Genomic DNA, 19,490 nt, shown 5'->3' with positions numbered 1-19,490 from the left:
TTGATCATGATAATTTATATCAATGTAATCATGCTTCTATGGCCCAGTTTTTGTAATTCATATACAAATATTTTACATGTATGCATGCTGAATATTGTCCAGTGTAAATAATTGGTAAAGCAGAGTCTCTTCTGTTCATATTATAGGTTTATAGCAAAGGCTGGGAACAGGTTGTTGGTTTCAACTTCTTTCCTCATATTATAATTTATGTATAGTTGTGGGGAAAGTACATGTAAATTGATTTGAAAATAATACACCGTGTGTTGCGTATGGTACTTTATGGGAAAGAACCCATTTCATTGTGTGTTCTCTCCTTGGCACTTTGTTGCTAGTCCCGTAGGATGCCATGCATTCTGGTACGCAACATCAGTTGGCTTTCAAGCTATGGTGTTGGGTTGTATTGTACATGAAGTGTAATGACAATCGCTTTCTACATCAGAAGTTTCAGATGTGAAAACAGCATTTGAGAACAGCAAGATTTTATTATCAGCTACATTTCAAGATGTATACATGTATTTCTGATACACAGTTTTTCCTGGTTGATTCTGTCAAATCTTTGAAAAAAAACCCCACAAACACACCTGATGATTATTTTCTACATCAAGCTTTAAGCTATAGCTTAGTATCTTACTAATCTTGGAACGATTTATTAACTTATTTTTGTTGTGAGAACAGAGTATACTAAAATTTCCGAAATTAAAGCAGTTAAAAATCTTGACTTTCATGCAAGATGATATGACATTCCACCCATTTTAAGGAGCAAACGATTCACAAGTTTTAGTACCTATGCAAGCTTATTGGATTTGCTGTGGTATGAATCGTCACATTTTTACATCCTATCTCATTGTTTTCCAAAAAATAAAAGCTACAAAGTTTTTGTCAATTACTGCACTTTACATTTCATGTCAGTGTGATTCATTGTGCGGTTGTATGTGTAACATGAATAGATATAACATATAACCATATCTATCCATGTCTATATACTTACGTGTATTTAGATAGATATAGAGAAGTAGAGATAGAGATGGATAAATAGATAGGTAAATAGACAGATGATATATATATACAGGTAAACTCGGATACCTCGAACTCGGATAAGCCGAATATCGCTTACCTCGGAGGCAAAATGAAAGTCCCGATTGTTCCTATGGAGTTTTCGTGTGTTAAAATTCGCGTAGCTCGAAAAAACTAACTCGAAGTTCGGTTACCTCGAAGGGAAATCTCATGTCCCGATCTTAATTAACTTATTGTTTTTCCCAGCATGTTGCTCGAATTGAAATTGCAAACATCACTCAGCATTTCCGATGAAGCGCGTGTGGACAGCGAAGACATGTCACAAATCTTTTCACACTCGATTGTAAATATTCTGAGCCCCCAGAACGATCGTGCGCTCAAAGAAATACCCGGTACACAGCTGACAAGGAAAATCCCCAACACCTACTGTACCTACACACGTACACGGTATGCATATAGCAGCCGTGCACATGGAGTGCTTACAATAGCACTACGCTCTGCCCATCATCTTTCTTTGACCACTCTGTTTTGATTTGCGATCGTGATAGTCATGCCGTGCGCGTACATTTCTTAACCGTCGTGGCGCACCTGCTTTAATTAGGTGTTGACAGTTATAACTTTGGCATTAATCACGGTCCACTGTCCAAACATCAATCTCCCGCTAGTGCGTTTTTTTTTGTATAACTTTTTTTTCCTTTCACGAAGTTTGTTTCATTAATTCTCCCCCGAGAACGCAAGCTCTGAATATTTTTTTTCCAGCAATGCGATTATGAAAATAGTGTGGTATATGATCTGGAAGTATAGGCATAGCATTTAGCATAGATATGATTTAACAACAGTTTATTCTGATAAATTTTGAAGTAACGGAATAATACGCTATACGATTTTCAGACAAAAAAAAAAGAAATCATCATGTATTTTACCCCTGTTTTGACTTGAATCTTTTTTGAGTTTTCGGTATTCTTTTTTTCTTTTCTTTTCTAGCACAATCGTCAAGGCCCCGTAAGATTGTTTCGCTTTTTTTTAATGCGAACAATCCTCTTCGGTAAATGTTTATGATTACAGTAATAGCACTGTCCTCAGAAGCCATACATTGTAGCCGGAATCTGATCTTGCAATATTACTCACTACTAAAGTAGCCCATCCTTCATATACTGAGCTGCACTTATTCAGGGCTCGACACTTACGGTGGCCCGGGGCCACCAAAACGCACGTCGGGCCACCAAAAAAAGTCGGATGTTTGCCTTTACTTTTGGAGATGAACAGCGGTAGCAATCGGCCCCGAAAGTTGCTACAATGAATGTCAGATGATTGCTTTTGATTTTGGAAATGAATAACAGTAATATTCGACTCCATACGATACTAAAATAAATGTCGGATGTTTGCTTATACTTTTGGAAATGAATAACGGTAAGATTCAGCTCTGTACGGTGCTCAGATTAATGTCAGATATTTGATTTTGCGTTTGGAAATAAACAAGGATAACATTCGGCTCCGAAAGATACAAAAATAAATGTCGATCGATCCCTTAGACGTTCGGAAATGAATAACAATAGTATTCAACTCCGTATGATGTTTGCTTTTATATTCGAAAGTAAATAGCAATAACATTCGGCTCCGGAAGATGCTGAAATAAATTTCGAATGTTTGCTTTGACGTTCGGAAATAAATAATAATATTCCACTCCGTACGATGATAATATGAATGCCGGATGTTTGCTTTTACGTTCGAAAGTACATAGCGATAACATTGAGCTCCGGAATAGGCTAAAATGAATGTCGAATGATCCCTTTACGTTCGGAAATGAATAACAATAACATTCAACTCCGAACGATGATTAAATAAATGTCGGATGTTCGCTTTTACTTTCGAAAGTAAATAGCAAGAACATTCGGCTCCGGAAGATTCCAAAATAAATATCACAATCATGATTGCTTTTACATTTGGAAGTGAATAGCAGTAACATTCTGCTCCATACGATGCTAAAATAAATGTCGGATATTTGCTATTATACATTTCGAAATTAATAACACTAGAATTCAGCTGCGTTTGATGGTAAAATAAATGTCTGATGTCTGCCTTGACGTTCAACAATGAAAAACAGTAACATTCAGCTCCATTCGATGATAAAATGATTGTCAGATAATTCATTTCACTTTTGGAAGTGGACAGCAGTAATATTGGGCTCCGTATGATAGTAAAACGAATGTCGGGTATTTGCTTGGAAATTTAGAAATGAATAACAGTAATATTTTGCTCCGTATGATACTAAAATAAATAACAGATCGTTGCTTTTACATTTGGAAATGATTAACGGTATCGTCTGCTGACTGTGAGTGCTGCTGGTAGACACATGGAAGACCGGTGCGTAGCGGTGCGACATTGCCGTCGCTCCCTGTAGCTCTAAACAGTCTTGGTGAGCTACATGTACACCCATAGTTGTGCGAAATTTTAATAGTTTGCAAAGCTAAGACTGTGATTTATGTGTTGGATATTGTGTAAGAGATGATGACTTAGAGAGAGAAAAGGAGGAAATACGAATAGTGATCGAGGGGGTACCTACGCCGACGCGACAATGTACATTCAGCACGCATGTTCTGCAACCCTGTCTTGCACTCGATTACGTACCGGTATTTTCTTTTTGTTTTTATGGTGATAAGTCATTTAATTGTCCACCAGAAAACACTGATGAAAGAAGAACATCGATTTTCATTCAATTCATTCATGTTAAAGTCGATTCAAATCCAATTGACAAGCATACAAACAATCGGTAGGCACTGTAACAGATACCATGTTGAACATCGACAAAAATCGGATAAGTCGAAGAAAATTCGACGTACGCGTACCTCGAAATTCGCGTACCTCGAACCAATTTCTTCAGTCCCGACGACTTCGAGGTATCCGAGTTTGACTGTATATATATATATATATATATATATACATGTATATATAGATAGATAGATGGATGTCCTAGGAAATACTCCAGCATTTATCGTCAGTGCGATACATGGTGCAATTGCTACATATTTACTGTACAGAAAGCCGTCTTTTAAGAGTAGTATCTTTTATTTTTCACATGTACAACATGGCACAAAATAACATTCAACATAAGTTACATAAGATAAAAGTCTAACTACATGATTGAAATGACAGAAAATCGAGTCTTATTCTTTGTACTGAAATGTCAGCATATCAAACACAACTTTTTCTTTTCTGCAGCTCACATAATGTATCAAATATAATGTAATTATATGCAGACAAGAAGGGAGGGATATTGTGTGATCAAAGTTATAGAAACTGTGATAGGAACAGTGCAAGCATAAATTAGTTCTGTGCGAGTCTGGTATACCGTTAAAACATATATTCGAAGAAGAATAAAAAGGAATAGATGAAGAGGGGGGAGGAATAGATGTGACCAGCTACAACAAAAGGATCCTTAAGTCGCTGACGGCTGAGCTGAGAAAATCGAGTTTGAAGTCACATCATAAAAATTGGTCAAAACAGTCGGATTTCTGTTTTTGGCATAATTTTGTAGTCTAATGTTTTGTCTATCATCTGCCGAAATTTCAAAGCTAAATGATCAAAGGAAAGGCAAGAAATCAGCGTTTTTCTGGGCTATGATTTTCCTACTTTCAACGTAACAGAATCGAGGCCGAAGATTTGGATTTAGCGCCGCAGTTACAAATGTAGACTCCGCCCCTAGCAACGAGGGAACGATCTTAATGGTCGGTATGCTCCTGTGGATCTTTGAAAGTTTTCTACAATAAGTACCATGAGATTTCATCTGGCATACAAATTAGATCAGCTTACCTCTTATCTGTAAGAAATACATTGTACTTCAAATAAACCCCTGGTTCAAGACAAACAAAAATGATATGTTTTTGACAAGAAGACATTGCAATATACAAGTATGTACAAAATATATACATGAGGTTACAAAATGAGAACCTACATCGTCAGCCTTTAGAGGGCATCACCAATATCATGGTAAAGCAATACCATGACACTGCATAATTCTTTTAAACCATATAAGAAGGAAGACTTGGGAATTTATCATGAAATGTAGCATTTCATATTTGATCATTCATCCTGTAATGTGGCAAAATATCTTTATGAGAGTCAAACTATTGCCTTTCTTCTTTTTTTTTGTCATGAAGAGGTTGAAATATCAATCTTGTTTTTTTCTTTCTTGAAATTCTTATTTGTTTTCAGACAGCTATTTCGAACAGGAACTTGTCCAGTTCTACATTTTCTTGTTTTCTCTGATAAATGTTCTGATGACATTTTCCATACAGTTCGAGGCCAATTATTTTTTAGAAAAATTACTTATACAAGATAGTGCATGTTATCTCTTAATCTATTAAAATATCCAGTAGGCCTTTAATCCAACTGGAAACCTGGGCTGCTGACAACAACCTGTGAAATGACTCCACTATGGAGTGTTCAGCAGTCTTAAAACTGAATCATGCATCAAGTCGAGAATTCACTACATGTATTGCAGATTCTCCTTTCAGAATAAACTGTAGTATAGCATCCTTTACAATATCTGCCGTAAAAAGTCACCTATTGACAAACTATAATTAATGTACCTAGCAATATGTATATTTAAAAAAAGAATGCTACACTAAAACTCCTCAATCTATTTCTAAGACTATTAAGAGTTTTTTATCTACTGTTACAAGTTCCCTTATATATGAGTAGAGTATGCATCTTTACTTTAGTCTGCTGCGACATTTAATAGCTACCATATTATAAACCAGGAAAACTTTAAAAATGCACTGGTTTACGGAAAAGTTCTAACAAAAGAAGGGGGAGGGGGGTAAATAAAGGCAATTTCTTTGAAGATAAAACAGAGTTAAAATCCTCATGTGTTTGACTAGATAACCTAATCGGATTTGACAAAACAAAAAAAAAATAGTCACATTGGATGAATAACAGGGATTTTGCTGCCTTTTCCTGCTAGTACAGCATCTTTGTACTGCATGGAGACTGCAAAATGACAAACTACATCACATGAGTAGAACATTAGCAAATCACTCAAAATAGAAAGCTGGATTAATTCTGCCTTTCAGGCACTTCAAAAGAAAATCCAAAATGACTGATGACATGGTGAGGGCTGAAGCACATTACAATTACAATGACTTTCTCTGGCTTTTTCCTAGCAGCATTTTTACCAACTATTGCTTCATTTCAAATCAGTAAAGCTACTGAATGGATATGGCCACTGAGAATTTGATACATTTTTTGTGTGTTACACATCTGTGCGTTATTATGCACTCATGTTTGATGATAAAGCTTGCGAAATCTTTATACAAGCAATGAAAACAAAGCAAGTGGTGACAACATGATTCTTTTTAGAACTGTTTGCATATTGCTAGAAGCGTGGGTGCTTGTGTGTTAGGCACTATCATCAACTCTCTTTATTTAATGAGAAGCACTGTTTTACATGTGCCCCGCTCTGACACTACGAGCAAGCAAGTGAATAGTCAATTCCAGTCAATAAACAATACGTGAATAAAAAATCTACAATTTTGCTCATACTTGCTCTTTTATCAGGTTTTTAGGGTTCTAAATCAAAAGTCTGAAATGTGACCAAGGTGTCCAGATTGCTAGGTGATGTAAATGGTCAGTTTTGACTGTGAGCTAGTGATGAAAAAAAAAAAAACATAGATTGGTACACTGTGTCTGTAAGAAACGTCAATGCCTATGAGCCTTAGACATGTACAGTTGTAAGTATGAACTTTGACTAAATGTTTGACTAATTGGAAAGCTCTGACTAGGACCTATAAATCCCTCTTTTCTTTACATGAAACTAGAGTACATCATACACTTGCTGCACGTGTTGACGAACTTTTCCATTCTTTGGATGATATTACTTTTCAAATGCTGTCTTCACACTAGATTATATTGCTGCTTCATCCATCATCGGAGAATCTCATTCATAGCGTCGTCGGCTCATCATCATAATGTCACCGACGACATCTTGCATCCCTGGCTGCACACCTAGCTGCTCCTAAGCATCTTGAGGCACACAGAACTGCATGGTTGGACGAAGCAAGAAGCATATTGTGCAAATGTCATTCTCTTTAACATAACTCTGCATCTTATATATTAGTTTTTGTAAATATCAGATGCTTGAATACCATAACAAATACAAATTACATAACTGCCAAAGCCATTTTGATCATAGCTAATCTATCTAACTCAATGATTACCAGATAATTATTTCTCACATGGAAAGAATACCTTCACTGATTTTAGAAGGCTGTGCAGAATAGCGTCCACTGTGTTAGAAAACAATGATGCAAAAAGAATGAACAAAATGATGCTGGCAATGCTGGCTGAAATGCCAATTAATCCAAGCTGAACTCATGCAACAATTGTGCCTAAAATTAGCAGTGATCTGAAGCAAGAAAAGGGTCTTGGTGCCATATTGGACCCCACACAACCTGTATAACCAATTGACATACATACCTGTTCCACAGCGTGGTCCGGCAAAACCGTAGGGGCACTCGCAGCTGTATGGTCCCACACATTTCCCACCATGTAGGCACGGCACCACACATATCGGCCTGTTTTGAACAGCTGCTACGGAATTGAACCCTGCAGAGGTGTATGCAACGTATGAACAATGGGTCGTCTGGGCACCGTCACAATCAAATGCAGGAGTGTTGCTCTCATTCATTTCTTTTCTGTACACTGTGTACCTCCTACCAACTCAGTTTGACAGCACCTTGACTTGTGCCTCCTTACAATCTCTAACTAGAAATGTCGCTATGGCGACTGGTATGCCTCCGCCATAATGCATGATTCTCCTAATAGGTCTATAGTACATGTGGACAATGTGTGATTACATTTTCACAAAATTGGCAAAATATTAAAATGACATGTTTGTCACAAATGTATTGAATGTTTACCTTCCTTGACCTACCATGTATGTTTATTGGATGAATAGGAGAGCATGTATTTGGGGATTAAAGAACTTTAACTTGACTTTGACCATTTCATAAGTTTATGCACTGAGTAATTTTCAAGGTATGGAGAAAAAGTGCAATTTCTGTATTGAACAGTAAATTGTTATCATTTTCATCTGGCCTTTGATTTATAAGAGAATCACTGTCAGGCAGAACATACATAAATTCGGCATGTTCTAAGTTTCAAGATAACTTGAGCCACTTCCGAGATATGGAGAAAGAATAAAGTTCAGCACTTTCACTTGATCTTTGACCTTTTGACCTTTGACCTTCTTGGCAAAAAAAAAAATCCCAGAGAATCTCTATTGGGTTATACATGCATACATCAAGTTTAAAAAAAAAAGTCCTGCTGGCATTGCATAAATATAAGGAAAATAGTAAAATTTTGAAGTATTGCCCTTGACCTTTGACCCCTGACCTTTGACCCCATGAACCCTACATTCCCTAGATAACCACTGCCAGTCAGTAGATGCATATATATACTATGTTCCATGAAGATACCTTGAACAATTTCCAAGATACAGAGAAAAAAGTGAAAATTTAACATTTTACTTGACCTTTTGACCTTTGACCTTTTGACCTCATGACCCCAAACTTTCACCAGAGAATCTTAATTGGGTAGTACATGTATACACTAAGTTTCCAGAAAATATGTTCAGGCATTGCATAGATATGGGGGGAAATAGTAAAATTTTAAGCATTTGACCTTGACCTTTTGACCTTTGACCTTGAGCATGTGCACCCAAAAGTTGATAGGCACAACTTCACCCCCTAATACACATACATGCCAAGTTTCATTAGGATACCTCAAAAGGTTTTGGTAGTTACCCTGTCCACAAAATTCATTACGGACGGACGGAAGGACGGAAGGACGGACGGACGGACGGAAGGATGGACGGACGGACGGACGGACGGAAAGACGGACGGACGGACGGACGGACGGACGGACGGACGGACGGACAACCCGAAAACATAATGCCTCCGGCACCACTTCGTGGCGGAGGCATAAAAACACTATATAAAGGTGTGATTTGTTCCTTCCAGTAATCATACCAAAGGGTTGCCTCCCTTCTGATATGATACCATAAATCTTTGGTGTTATCCTAATCTCTCATGGACAAGAGTTTTACAAGTCACCTCGTTCACTAAACATCATAAACAATAGTTGTCACAACAAAGTTCTAATAATTAGTCAGAATACTAGTAGCACAAGACAGGAAATTAACCTGTGGGGCTACATGTAAACAAATATTCTAGTTCAAAACACTAGAAATTTGAGACATGATTAGTCAGTTTGCAGCTGTTACTGCCAAGCCATTATGACACACATGTTACAACAATCAGGTTTTGGTAATTATTTATAGTTCAATTGACAATACTATCTGATGATATCACTGTTGTCTCCAGTCATCTGCAAGACATGTTTGCCACTCTAGCATTTCAGCTCAGGAGAAGGTCTCTGTTAAGATTTTTTACTAATATATTCTTTGTTATCTCCTTCGCAGTAACAAAAAAAATTGACACACATCAATCTGATTCTGATTGTTTTAAGCGGGATAAAGCTTGAGGGAAATTGAAATGACTTAAAAAGGCCATACATCTTTGATTTAATAGGCATTATTCCTAGCTGTTGGGAAGTATGGTAAGTATTTTTGAGTATTTCAAAACTCACTGATGCAAACTGGAGTGGGGTGACTCCACGTGTTGTCCGGCAGACAGGTAGTTAAGCTGCTCCCCTCCCTGTAGAAGCCTCTGTGACACCGGAAACTGACCACGTCTCCTGGCAGGAAACTGTCTCCGTGGGAAACGCCGTTGTCTGGGGAAGGTGGGGGACCACACCCGCTGGGGATGCACCTAGGTAGGGGATGACTCCAAGTCCCGTTGGCCAAGCACACAACTTGGCTGGCTCCCACCAGGTAAGAATGCCCACTACAGGACATTAGCACAGTAGTGCCGACTGATATTGAGGTACTTGACAGGATTACATTTTCTGGAGCGACGAGTTCGGGACAGGTGGCGGGAAGACACTGGGGCGGAGGGCTACTCCAGTTTAGATTAGCCTGGCAGCTGGCGACTGTCTCGCCAACCGCTCTAAAGCCCTCATTACAGAGGTAAGTCACTGTTGATCCAAATGATAAAGAGGTGTATTTTGCCCGACCATTTTCTAGAAGCAGAGGTTCACTGCAGGAGCTGGGTACGCAGGAGAAGTCATTCGTGGACCAGGTCTGATTTCCCAGGCAGTGAACAACGCCATCAGATGTCGCCTGATATCCGGCTTTGCACTCGAGCTCCACAAAATCACCAACCACAAACTTGGTCTTGTTGGCTGGATAAAGGGCGTACTCTATGACTGGCAGAGGCTGACAAAGTTTGGCCTGGCAGCTGGGAGAGCTCTCACTCCACACACCACTGGCCAGGCATCCTCTTCGCTTCGATCCATTGATGACGAATCCCTCATTGCAGGAATAGATGGCTGTGCTGCGGTACACCTTGCTCTCCACGACCACCCGACCATTCTGTGGATGCTGCAGGGGCCCGCACCTGATTGCCTGACATGCGGGAGCATGGGGATACCACGTCCCATCGGCCATGCACTTGAGAACAGGCGTGCCCCGCAGGACATATCCAGAGTGGCACTCGAATATTGTTGTGCTGTTGAATGTTAGTGACCTGTAAGTCCTGACACCATTCTTGATGATGGGCGGGACTTCGCAAGATATTGGTCTACAGCTGGGTCTCCTCCCACTCCAGGTCTCATCTGCCTGACACACCCGCCTGACATCACCCTGGATCTTATGGCCCGGATGACATCGATAGTGGATATGGTCCAAAAACTGCATCCTCCCAAAGGTTATAATATCTCCATTCTCAATGCTGGTCGGTGTTGGGCAAGTCACAGGAACGCATTCGGGCACAGCGCCACTCCACTCCCCACCTTGCGTGCACCTTCGTGTGTGGGCACCCACCAGTCTGTACCCCATGTCGCACCTGTACCTGGCTATACCGTTCAGAGAGGTGTTGAAAGTCATGACCGTACTGTGAGGTGGCGTCACTGGCATTCCACAAGATATCGGCTCACAGCTCTGCACCACTTCACTCCACAAAGCCGTGGCCTGACACACCCGCACTCTATTGCCCACCAGCACATAACCCATGTAGCAAGAGTACGTGCTCCGAGACCCGAACGTTGTGGTGCTGAAATTGTGGAAACCGTTCAGGAGCGCAGGAGGCTTGCCACAAGATACTGGCTCACACTGTGGAGCTCTGTCACTCCACTCTCCATTCGCCTGACACCTGTGGATCCCTTGTCCTCTAAGCTCATAGCCATATTCGCAAGTGTACTCAGTAACGGTTCCAAATATGGGTTGAGTAAAATTCATCGTCGCTGCTCCATTGGGTATTACCGCGGGAAGGCTACATTCCACTGGCTGGCAGTTGTGATAAATAAGCTCCCAGGAGCCATTTGCCAAACAGGAAATTCTTGCAGACCCCTCCAGGATGTACCCTTGGTCACAGGCGTATGTGGCATTGCTTTCAAAAGTGTTGCTGGTGTAAGAGGCGTGGCCGTTGAGGAGGGGCGGTGGTGGACCACACGTCACTCTGATGCAGGCTGGTGTCTCTCCACTCAGTGTGCCATCCTGGGTACAGATTCTTGAAGTCTGGCCCAACACTTCATAGCCAGGATTGCAAGAGTAGATCACCTAGGATTTTAGAATACAGAGTGATAGGATCAGAGCATATAATGAAATAATGGGTCCTACAGTTCTCTTCAAAACTCTTCTCTCACATGGTAAACTCAACTGCACACTATACTTTGTGTTTGCTAAACCCAGACCACAATGTATGACTATGGGCACACCTACATTGTCAGCAGTAATCAAGTAAATGTGAAGGAGAAATCTTAATGCTTTTGGTGATTTGCATTTTCTGTCTGAAAAAAAAAACAAACTTGTGGCATATTGTCTTTGCCGATTAGCACTAATGTCCTAAAATTACCTATGAACAGGAATCCCACAAGTCTATCAAGTAATGCTCTTTCCTGATGCACTTCACATTAGACTTGTACCTTCTTTCACCTGTGTTTCTGTCTACCTTAATTCCATTACAAACTTACACTATGGCCAAGTTTGTTGATTTGTTTGTGTGTGTACACATGGAAGGGGGAGGGGAAGGGAGAAAATTGATCAAATGTCTGTAAAGTACCTTTACAGCATGTTACAACTGAGCACAAGTGTGCTCATGCAAGGTTAAGGGGATTTACAGTTACAACAAAAATTTATCCACATACTGAGGTATAATACAGGATCACAGTGAGCTCACCTCGTCCCCAAGAATGACTGTGTCATTCCTGATGACACTGCCTTGTGGGAAGGCATCAGTCACTTCACATTCCACCGGTGTGCAGGAGGGAGATGCCCCACGCCAAGACCCATCCGCCAGACACTCCCTTGTCTCTGTACCTACCAGCCGGTATCCCGGTTCACAGACATAGGATACCACATCCCCATAGTAGGTGTCGACAAATATGGCCACTCCGTGGGAGGGGTTAGCAGGATACGGGCAGGATATTGGGGTGCAGGTCGGAGGAGGGTTGCTCCAAGTGCCACGCCCGATGCATTCGGTGGTGTTACTGCCCACCATCAGAAATCCCCTGTCACACTCGAACTCCGCCCGATTTCCATAGGAGTGGTCTTCCACATGCACCATTCCATTCTCTGGGGCCTGCAGTGCCTCGCAGGTTATCACGACGCACTCTGGGATGTCCCCAATCCACATACCATCACCAGCACACCGGATGCTGTCATTTCCGACAAGACGGTACCCCTCCACGCATCCAATCATGAGCTCTTCACCCCATCGTTGAGATCCAGACACAATGATGCCATTCTCAGGTGCCTGGACCGGTGGACAGAATATTGGTTCACAGGATATGTTTTTCGGCATCCAAGTGCCAAGTGCCGTACACTCCATCTGTTGGATAGTATCACTCTTGAAGCCTTCTGTGCAAGATATTTGCACAATGTCTCCATACACATAGGGTCCAGCATCTATTGTTAAAAGAGTTGTCCATAATTGAGTCTCATAATTGTGCACAGTAACTTTAAAGACAGCCAATCCCTTTTGCACGCAAATTTTTGAAAAATTGGTGAGAACACTTAGGTATTGAAGAAAACACTATTTGGAAACCTCCAGTAATTTTTGAACTCAAGAGGGTCTTTATTTGTTTAGATAAATTGACCATTAAGATTTGAATAATTTTTTCGTACTAAGAAAAAATTACCAATCTAAACTACTAGTCTAGTTTTACAGACCTGTGTGATGCACTTAGTTGTACATGTAGTTCATGTAAGTGGTGTGTTGTTATTTGCCATTGATAACAAAGTAAGAGAAGCTAATGAATTCTTCTTTTCTGACAGCTTTAACATGCATATCTGTTGTTCGAAGTACTGTAAACGTGGAAATTTTCGCGGTACATTAATTTTCGCGGATTTCGCGCTACGCTCGGCTAGCGCGAATTCAAAAACGCGCGAATATATCTTCACAATAAATTTTCTACGCACATTTTGAACGGGATGAATTGTGTGCGCTTCATCGATGATACGTAGTACAATGTACAGGCATGTTTACGCTACTAGTACTGTGCGAAGAGACGATACCCTAGATTGCTGTGTACTGTAGCATGCATGTATGCACCGCACGCATCGATGCTACAGTCCCCCGTGACTACGGTACTAGAGTCACAGCTGTACTACGTATTTGAGTGCTTGTACTCGCAGTCGAGCCGCTCGCTACGTCGCTTGTCGTACGCTGGCATAGCAAGCTATGTAGCAGAGGCTTTGGATGAAAGCAGTGAATGTGTACTACAGTAAAGTAACCTGCTGCGGAGCGCGAATTTAACCCATTCCTTCCACAATTCTCTGAGTGCCTTTAATGCCCCCAAACGAGATTCTTTTCGCCCGTCGACAGAGAGGCACACAGGTTGGTAATCCAGCTGTGTGAAGGCAGTCAAGCGGTTCATTGTGTCCCCCTTTCTACGGTCAACTACATGTGCCCGTGAACAATGGAAATATCGATCGGGTGCGAGGTATGAATAGAGCGTGCGCTGATGAGCTCTCAGAATCTTTTGTTACACACAAAACCAGGTACCTGAATGAGGTGACTGGGGTCAGCGAACCCGCATTTCTAACTGATCTCAGCCTTGATCATTATGTACATGTTCGTACGAGTTTACAGCAGAACAAGCAAAAAACTAAATCAGGAAAAGGTACATAATACTGTAAAACCCTTTTTTTTTAAACAGCAGGAGAACAAATCCTGATAGAATAAACTCTGATCTTTTTATCAAACCCGCTTTTCTGAGCATTTTAACAAAAAGAAACATGAATTTAGGCCACTGAAGCAGGCACCCTTGTCTTCATTTTGGGAACCTGGTAAGCCAGGTTCCCGTATATCAGTTGCTCCCACGGGAACCTGGTAAACCAGGTTCCCGTAAGGAACGGGTTAAGAACCCGCGAATACGTTTTCGAGCCGCTCAGCGCGAAAAATTAATCGCGCGAAAATATTGACGTTTACAGTATAAGTATCATATTACAACCACAGGAGGATTAATGTATGCAGCTGTGCCTAGTATACAGAATACGTTACGGTGAGCGTTGGATGCATTATTTGAATTTTAACGGCTAACAACCTTCAAATATCACAGAAATGTTATAGATTTACAATGGTCTGGTGGACTATATCATGTTTTGTGCTATTTGGGAAGGAATGCAAAAGGGAAGGGCCATCTTTAAGTGTATAATTTTTTGAAGACATAAATTTTGAGAAAATTGATGTGTTGCTGATAAACTATATGAAAATGTTATTTAACAATCACTCTTATATTAAGGCTTGAATAGGTTTTCGGGAAATAGTGATGAAAAGAATAGACTTGTCTTCTACAAGTTACTATACAACTTTTCTTCTTTGAATCAAATCTGCGAATAGCTGAACAAATGCACAAAATCATCGTGACACAAACTCATCATCACCCTAAATCAAGAACCCAATTTGGTAGCATGTATAGCAGTTATCACATTGACAAAGATTGCTGAAAATCAATTAAGACCATGCCATTAAAAAGAAAGACCACACTACCGGTCTGAAAAAACAACAACAAAAAAGTTATATAAGGCTGAAATTGATGATCTGAAGAATAGAGATACTCTGTACAGTATATTAAAGGCTGAAATGGAAATTGAAGAGATGGCAGTCTATATGTTACAACATTTGATAATAAGCAATCTGCATGTGAAAGTTACTTCATATGTATATCACACCTGACAAAAACATTTTCATGATGTACTCTACCTTCAACAAATCCATTGTGAATAACCATCTCTTCCTCACACTGAATGCGCTGGCAACTGGTATTATCTGCTTCACCCGCCCACATCCCAGCTGCATCGCACTGCAGCGTGAGCGGGGTAGCGCTCTGGTAGCCTCTCAAGCAGCTGTAGTTTGCCGTGGATTCAAAGGTAGTCGCGATGTAGCTCGCCACGCCGTTGAGAATCACGGGCGGAGCGCCGCAGTCACGAGGCTCACAGGAAGGGGCTGGGCCACTCCAGGTGCCATTGGAGGTGCAGGTTTGTGAGCCTAAGCCTATCGATAAGGGAGTGAAGTCAATATTGTTTTCATTCTGTGCTACATGATAGACAGTGTGTCTACATCCAATTTACATAACTTTGAATTTGAATAATACAGTACTAGAGGTCAATAATAATGAAATATCCCAAACTGATCAGTCATGACTCTTTTGTTCTCTATAATAAAATACCAATTTAAACTCTACAGTGCACTCCTGTTATAACGAACACGGTTATAACAAAATTCCCGCTACAACAAAATAAAAATTCAGGCTGCAAATTTGCTGACTATTTGTTTTTTATTGTTTATTTGTTCGGTTATAATGAAATTTCAATATAACAAAAGGAAACTGCTGGTCCCGAGGACTTCGTTAGAATGGGAGTCCACTGCATCATAATCTATTAAACAAAACAGACAGCAAACGGACCAAATTTACTGACTTCATCAACTCATAGGGTTGGCAACCACATAACACATTATACAAAGAAAAGGACTGCAGAGTTTGAAAGACATCCTGAGAAGTCATGCATTTCCAAATTTCTTGTAATATTGAAAGAAATCAATGAAATCAATATCAAGCGTCATAATCTATATTTAATCCTTTGCAGCACAGGAAACATCAAAGCCTTCTTTATCTTTCTATATACCAGTGTAATAACAACATCAACAAAGAAATCTAACAAAAGTAGCAGTATCCAATCATTTCATTTGAACACAAGAATGCTGTATCAATCATCATTGAAATTTACCTATTAAGGTATATCCAGGATTGCAGGAGTATGTTATGATGCTGGAATACGTGTACACAGATCCAGCGACACTTCCATGGGCCAGAGATGCTGGTTCCCCACAATTCACAGCCCGGCAAACAGCAGTGAGCTGGCTCCAGGTGCCATTGGCCAGGCACACAGCTTCCACGTAGTCCGCTTCCCGGCCAAACTCAAAGCCCGGCTGGCAGATGTAGAGAACGGTCTGGTTGAAGGTGAAGTCGTAGCCGATGTACAGGCCATCTTCCATGTCTGCTGGAGGACCGCAATCGACGGCTCTGCAGCGCGGAGGCGGACCCGACCACAGGACATTCTCGGTGCAGTGCAGAGTTGACTGGCCCTCCAGGATGTAACCATCGTGACACTGGTACTCTATGTGACTGCCGTAGGTGAACTCAAGCCCAATGATGGCCCCATGGCTGATGGTCACAGGAGGTTGACAAGACAGTGGAGTGCACCTTGATGATGAGTTGGACCACTGGCCACTTCCAAGGCAATGGATTTGTGGATCTCCGAAGAGTTCATACCCTCTGTTGCAGCTTAATTCCACCGAGCTTGGGTAGATCCAGGTGTCGCCTAGGAAGAAACCATTCTCCTGTGATGGAGGAGGTCCACAGAAGATGGGTGAACAAGTGGGTGGGAGTCCTTGCCAAGTGCCTGTAGCGTCACAGTACAGTTCCATCGAGTCATCACTGACATACCCATGTCTGCAGGTATACCTCACTGTTTCATTGAAGTGGCGCTCTAGGGAAACATCGGCATTACTGACGACTGGAGGGTCTCCACAATTGATGAGGCTGCACAGAGCAGTAGTTGGGCTCCACTGTCCACTGGCCAGACACGTTATGCTTGGATTTCCTGTCAATTCATATCCAAGATCACAGCGATATGTCACGGTCTGATCGTAGGTGTGATCCTGACCTTGGTAAGAGGCATGGAGGATATGGCTGGGAGGACCACAGGACACTGGCAAGCAAGCGGACAAAGACCCCACCCACCTTCCGTCTTCTGCGCAGACAAGCTGGCTTCCCGGTGTCGGACGATAGAATCCACTGTGGCAATCATACTGCACGACTGCCCCAAATGTGAAGGCACCCATTGCTTCAGTAGCATTATCCGCATAGTCATCAAACACTGGAGGATCTGCACATGGGACTGGATTGCATATTGGTGGGTTACCTGACCAGCGGCCACCACCGGTGCATCGTATCTGCCTCTCCCCGGATAGGACGTACCCACGGTTGCATTCAAATACGATGGTGCTGTTGAACGTGAAGTCTGTGCCATGGATGGTAGTGTGGGGGATCACTGATGGTATTGCAGGGCACTGCACTGGTCTGCACACAGGGGCAGGCGGCTCCCACGATCCCCTTGCGCTGCAGTATGATGCTCTCCGGTCTGATTCGTACCCTTCCCTGCAGGTGTACCACGCCGTGCTCCGATAGCTGATGCCATCAAATGTGACATCTGCGTTGGGGATGCTGCGAGGATTGCCACAGATGACAACGGAACACGTCGGCACCGGGTAGTCCCACAATCCCGTTTCCTGACACTGGATGACAGCCCGTCCCTGCATCCGGTAACCCGTGCTGCAACGGTACTCTGCTATGCTGCTGTACACACTTCCGTTGGACGTCACCAGCATGGGGTTTGGCGATGGCACCAGGGGCGGGCATGAGATGATGCGGCAGCTGGGGGGCTCGCTCCACTGACCGTTTGTCTGACACGTAACATTGGCAGGCCCGGTCAGGCGGAAGCCTCGATTGCACTGGTACCCCGCAACATGACCGGGGAATGCCATTTCAACACTGCGTGTGGTATCCATGGAGTATGCCACAGAGTTTGGCATGGCAGGAGGAGCAAGACATATCACATCTAAAAACAGGACAGAAAATCAAGATATATCACATTCATAGACTGCTCCAAATCATTTCATGAAGCAATGGACTCATGTTTGGTCAAGCAATCAACTTTACAAAAATTTGCACAAAGCAAACAAAGCATTTCGCATCTCAGCAGCAAAACAGTGTGTTCCCTTCAAATTTGTGCTCCAACTGCTGTGCTCACTGTCATGTAATATCAAACAGCATTTAAAAAAAAATATCTTTCAATCACATAAGTCATTACTTCATCAAGTGCCATTTCCTATGCATCACTCTTTAACCATCATCAATGGAGGTATGGGCTCAGAATCTCATAGAAAATGGGTCAAAGAAAAAAAGAAGAAGAAAAGACTTCTGTCACTCTCAGATGAAATTTCATCTCCAATGAGTATCTATCTTTTATTCCTTTAGGAATGTTTTCCATTGTCGTAAGACTGCAACAAATTGTTACTCTTGCATGCATGTCATTTTTGTTCAAATGACTACACTATTCATCAACTTGTTTCTACTTATTTAGTCCATATATATGCAAAAGAAAAGCAAGAAAAACGAGAAGTATTTGCAGCATAAAACTTTCGCAAATTGCCGCCGGGATTGTGTAGACAAACACTTTTGCGTGCATTTTACTTTGTGAATCTTCGGCCCCTAGTGAAATTAGCGAAAGTTTCATGCAAGCAATAATTTCTGGTGTTACAATAGCCTGCCAAGTAGAGAAGCACAAAAGGATTTTATCATGGTACACCATGCAAAATAAGAGACAACCTTGAACGGCATAGGAAGACATGTCCAGTCTCTCAAAAACCAATACACAGTATGTACCCCCAAAAAATTACAATCGGATTTTTGCATTGATAACTTCCAATATGATTAAACTGTCTGAATGCTATTTCAGGGTCTAAAAATATAACATCTTACCTATATTTTGCAGAAAACCCTATTCAATTTGGTCACAGAGAAATGTGAATCATTGTGAAGCATGTCGTGGATGTGATTCTTCCAAGTTTAGCACTTGGATGCTCTTGGAACTGCATATTGATGTGTGAACACAATGGACAGAACTTGGAGGGAAGGGATTCCTGACATGCTCTACAAAAATCCTCATTTCTCTTTGACCACCGAAGCAAATCGGAAGGGGGTTTCTGCAAAACGTGGAAAATAAGTTATAGTTTCATACCCTGAAATTGTATTTGGATTGATTCGCTATTTCTAAAGTTATCATTGCAGACGGT

General features: G+C 41.5%; 1 protein-coding gene across 1 annotated transcript in view; it reads right to left on the bottom strand.

Annotated features, from left to right (window-relative positions):
- Nucleotides 1-6,983: 6,983 nt before the first annotated feature.
- Nucleotides 6,984-19,490, bottom strand: part of LOC139719213 (sushi, von Willebrand factor type A, EGF and pentraxin domain-containing protein 1-like) — a 93,119-nt gene continuing 80,612 nt past the window's right edge. Inside the window, exons 28-33 of the mRNA XM_071630643.1 lie at nt 16,361-18,253; nt 15,336-15,626; nt 12,309-13,036; nt 9,661-11,689; nt 7,489-7,617; nt 6,984-7,051 (exon numbers count right to left, since the gene is read on the bottom strand). Of these exons, the coding sequence (XP_071486744.1) occupies nt 6,984-7,051; nt 7,489-7,617; nt 9,661-11,689; nt 12,309-13,036; nt 15,336-15,626; nt 16,361-18,253 (5,138 nt within the window). The remainder of the gene's footprint in view (nt 7,052-7,488; nt 7,618-9,660; nt 11,690-12,308; nt 13,037-15,335; nt 15,627-16,360; nt 18,254-19,490) is intronic.

This window comes from Diadema antillarum, unplaced genomic scaffold (genome assembly GCF_040938485.1).
Source record: "Diadema antillarum isolate AM-2024a unplaced genomic scaffold, OU_Dant_1.0 scf00000107, whole genome shotgun sequence".
Classification (NCBI taxonomy): domain Eukaryota; kingdom Metazoa; phylum Echinodermata; class Echinoidea; order Diadematoida; family Diadematidae; genus Diadema; species Diadema antillarum.
This window is presented reverse-complemented; position numbering and strand designations above follow the sequence as displayed.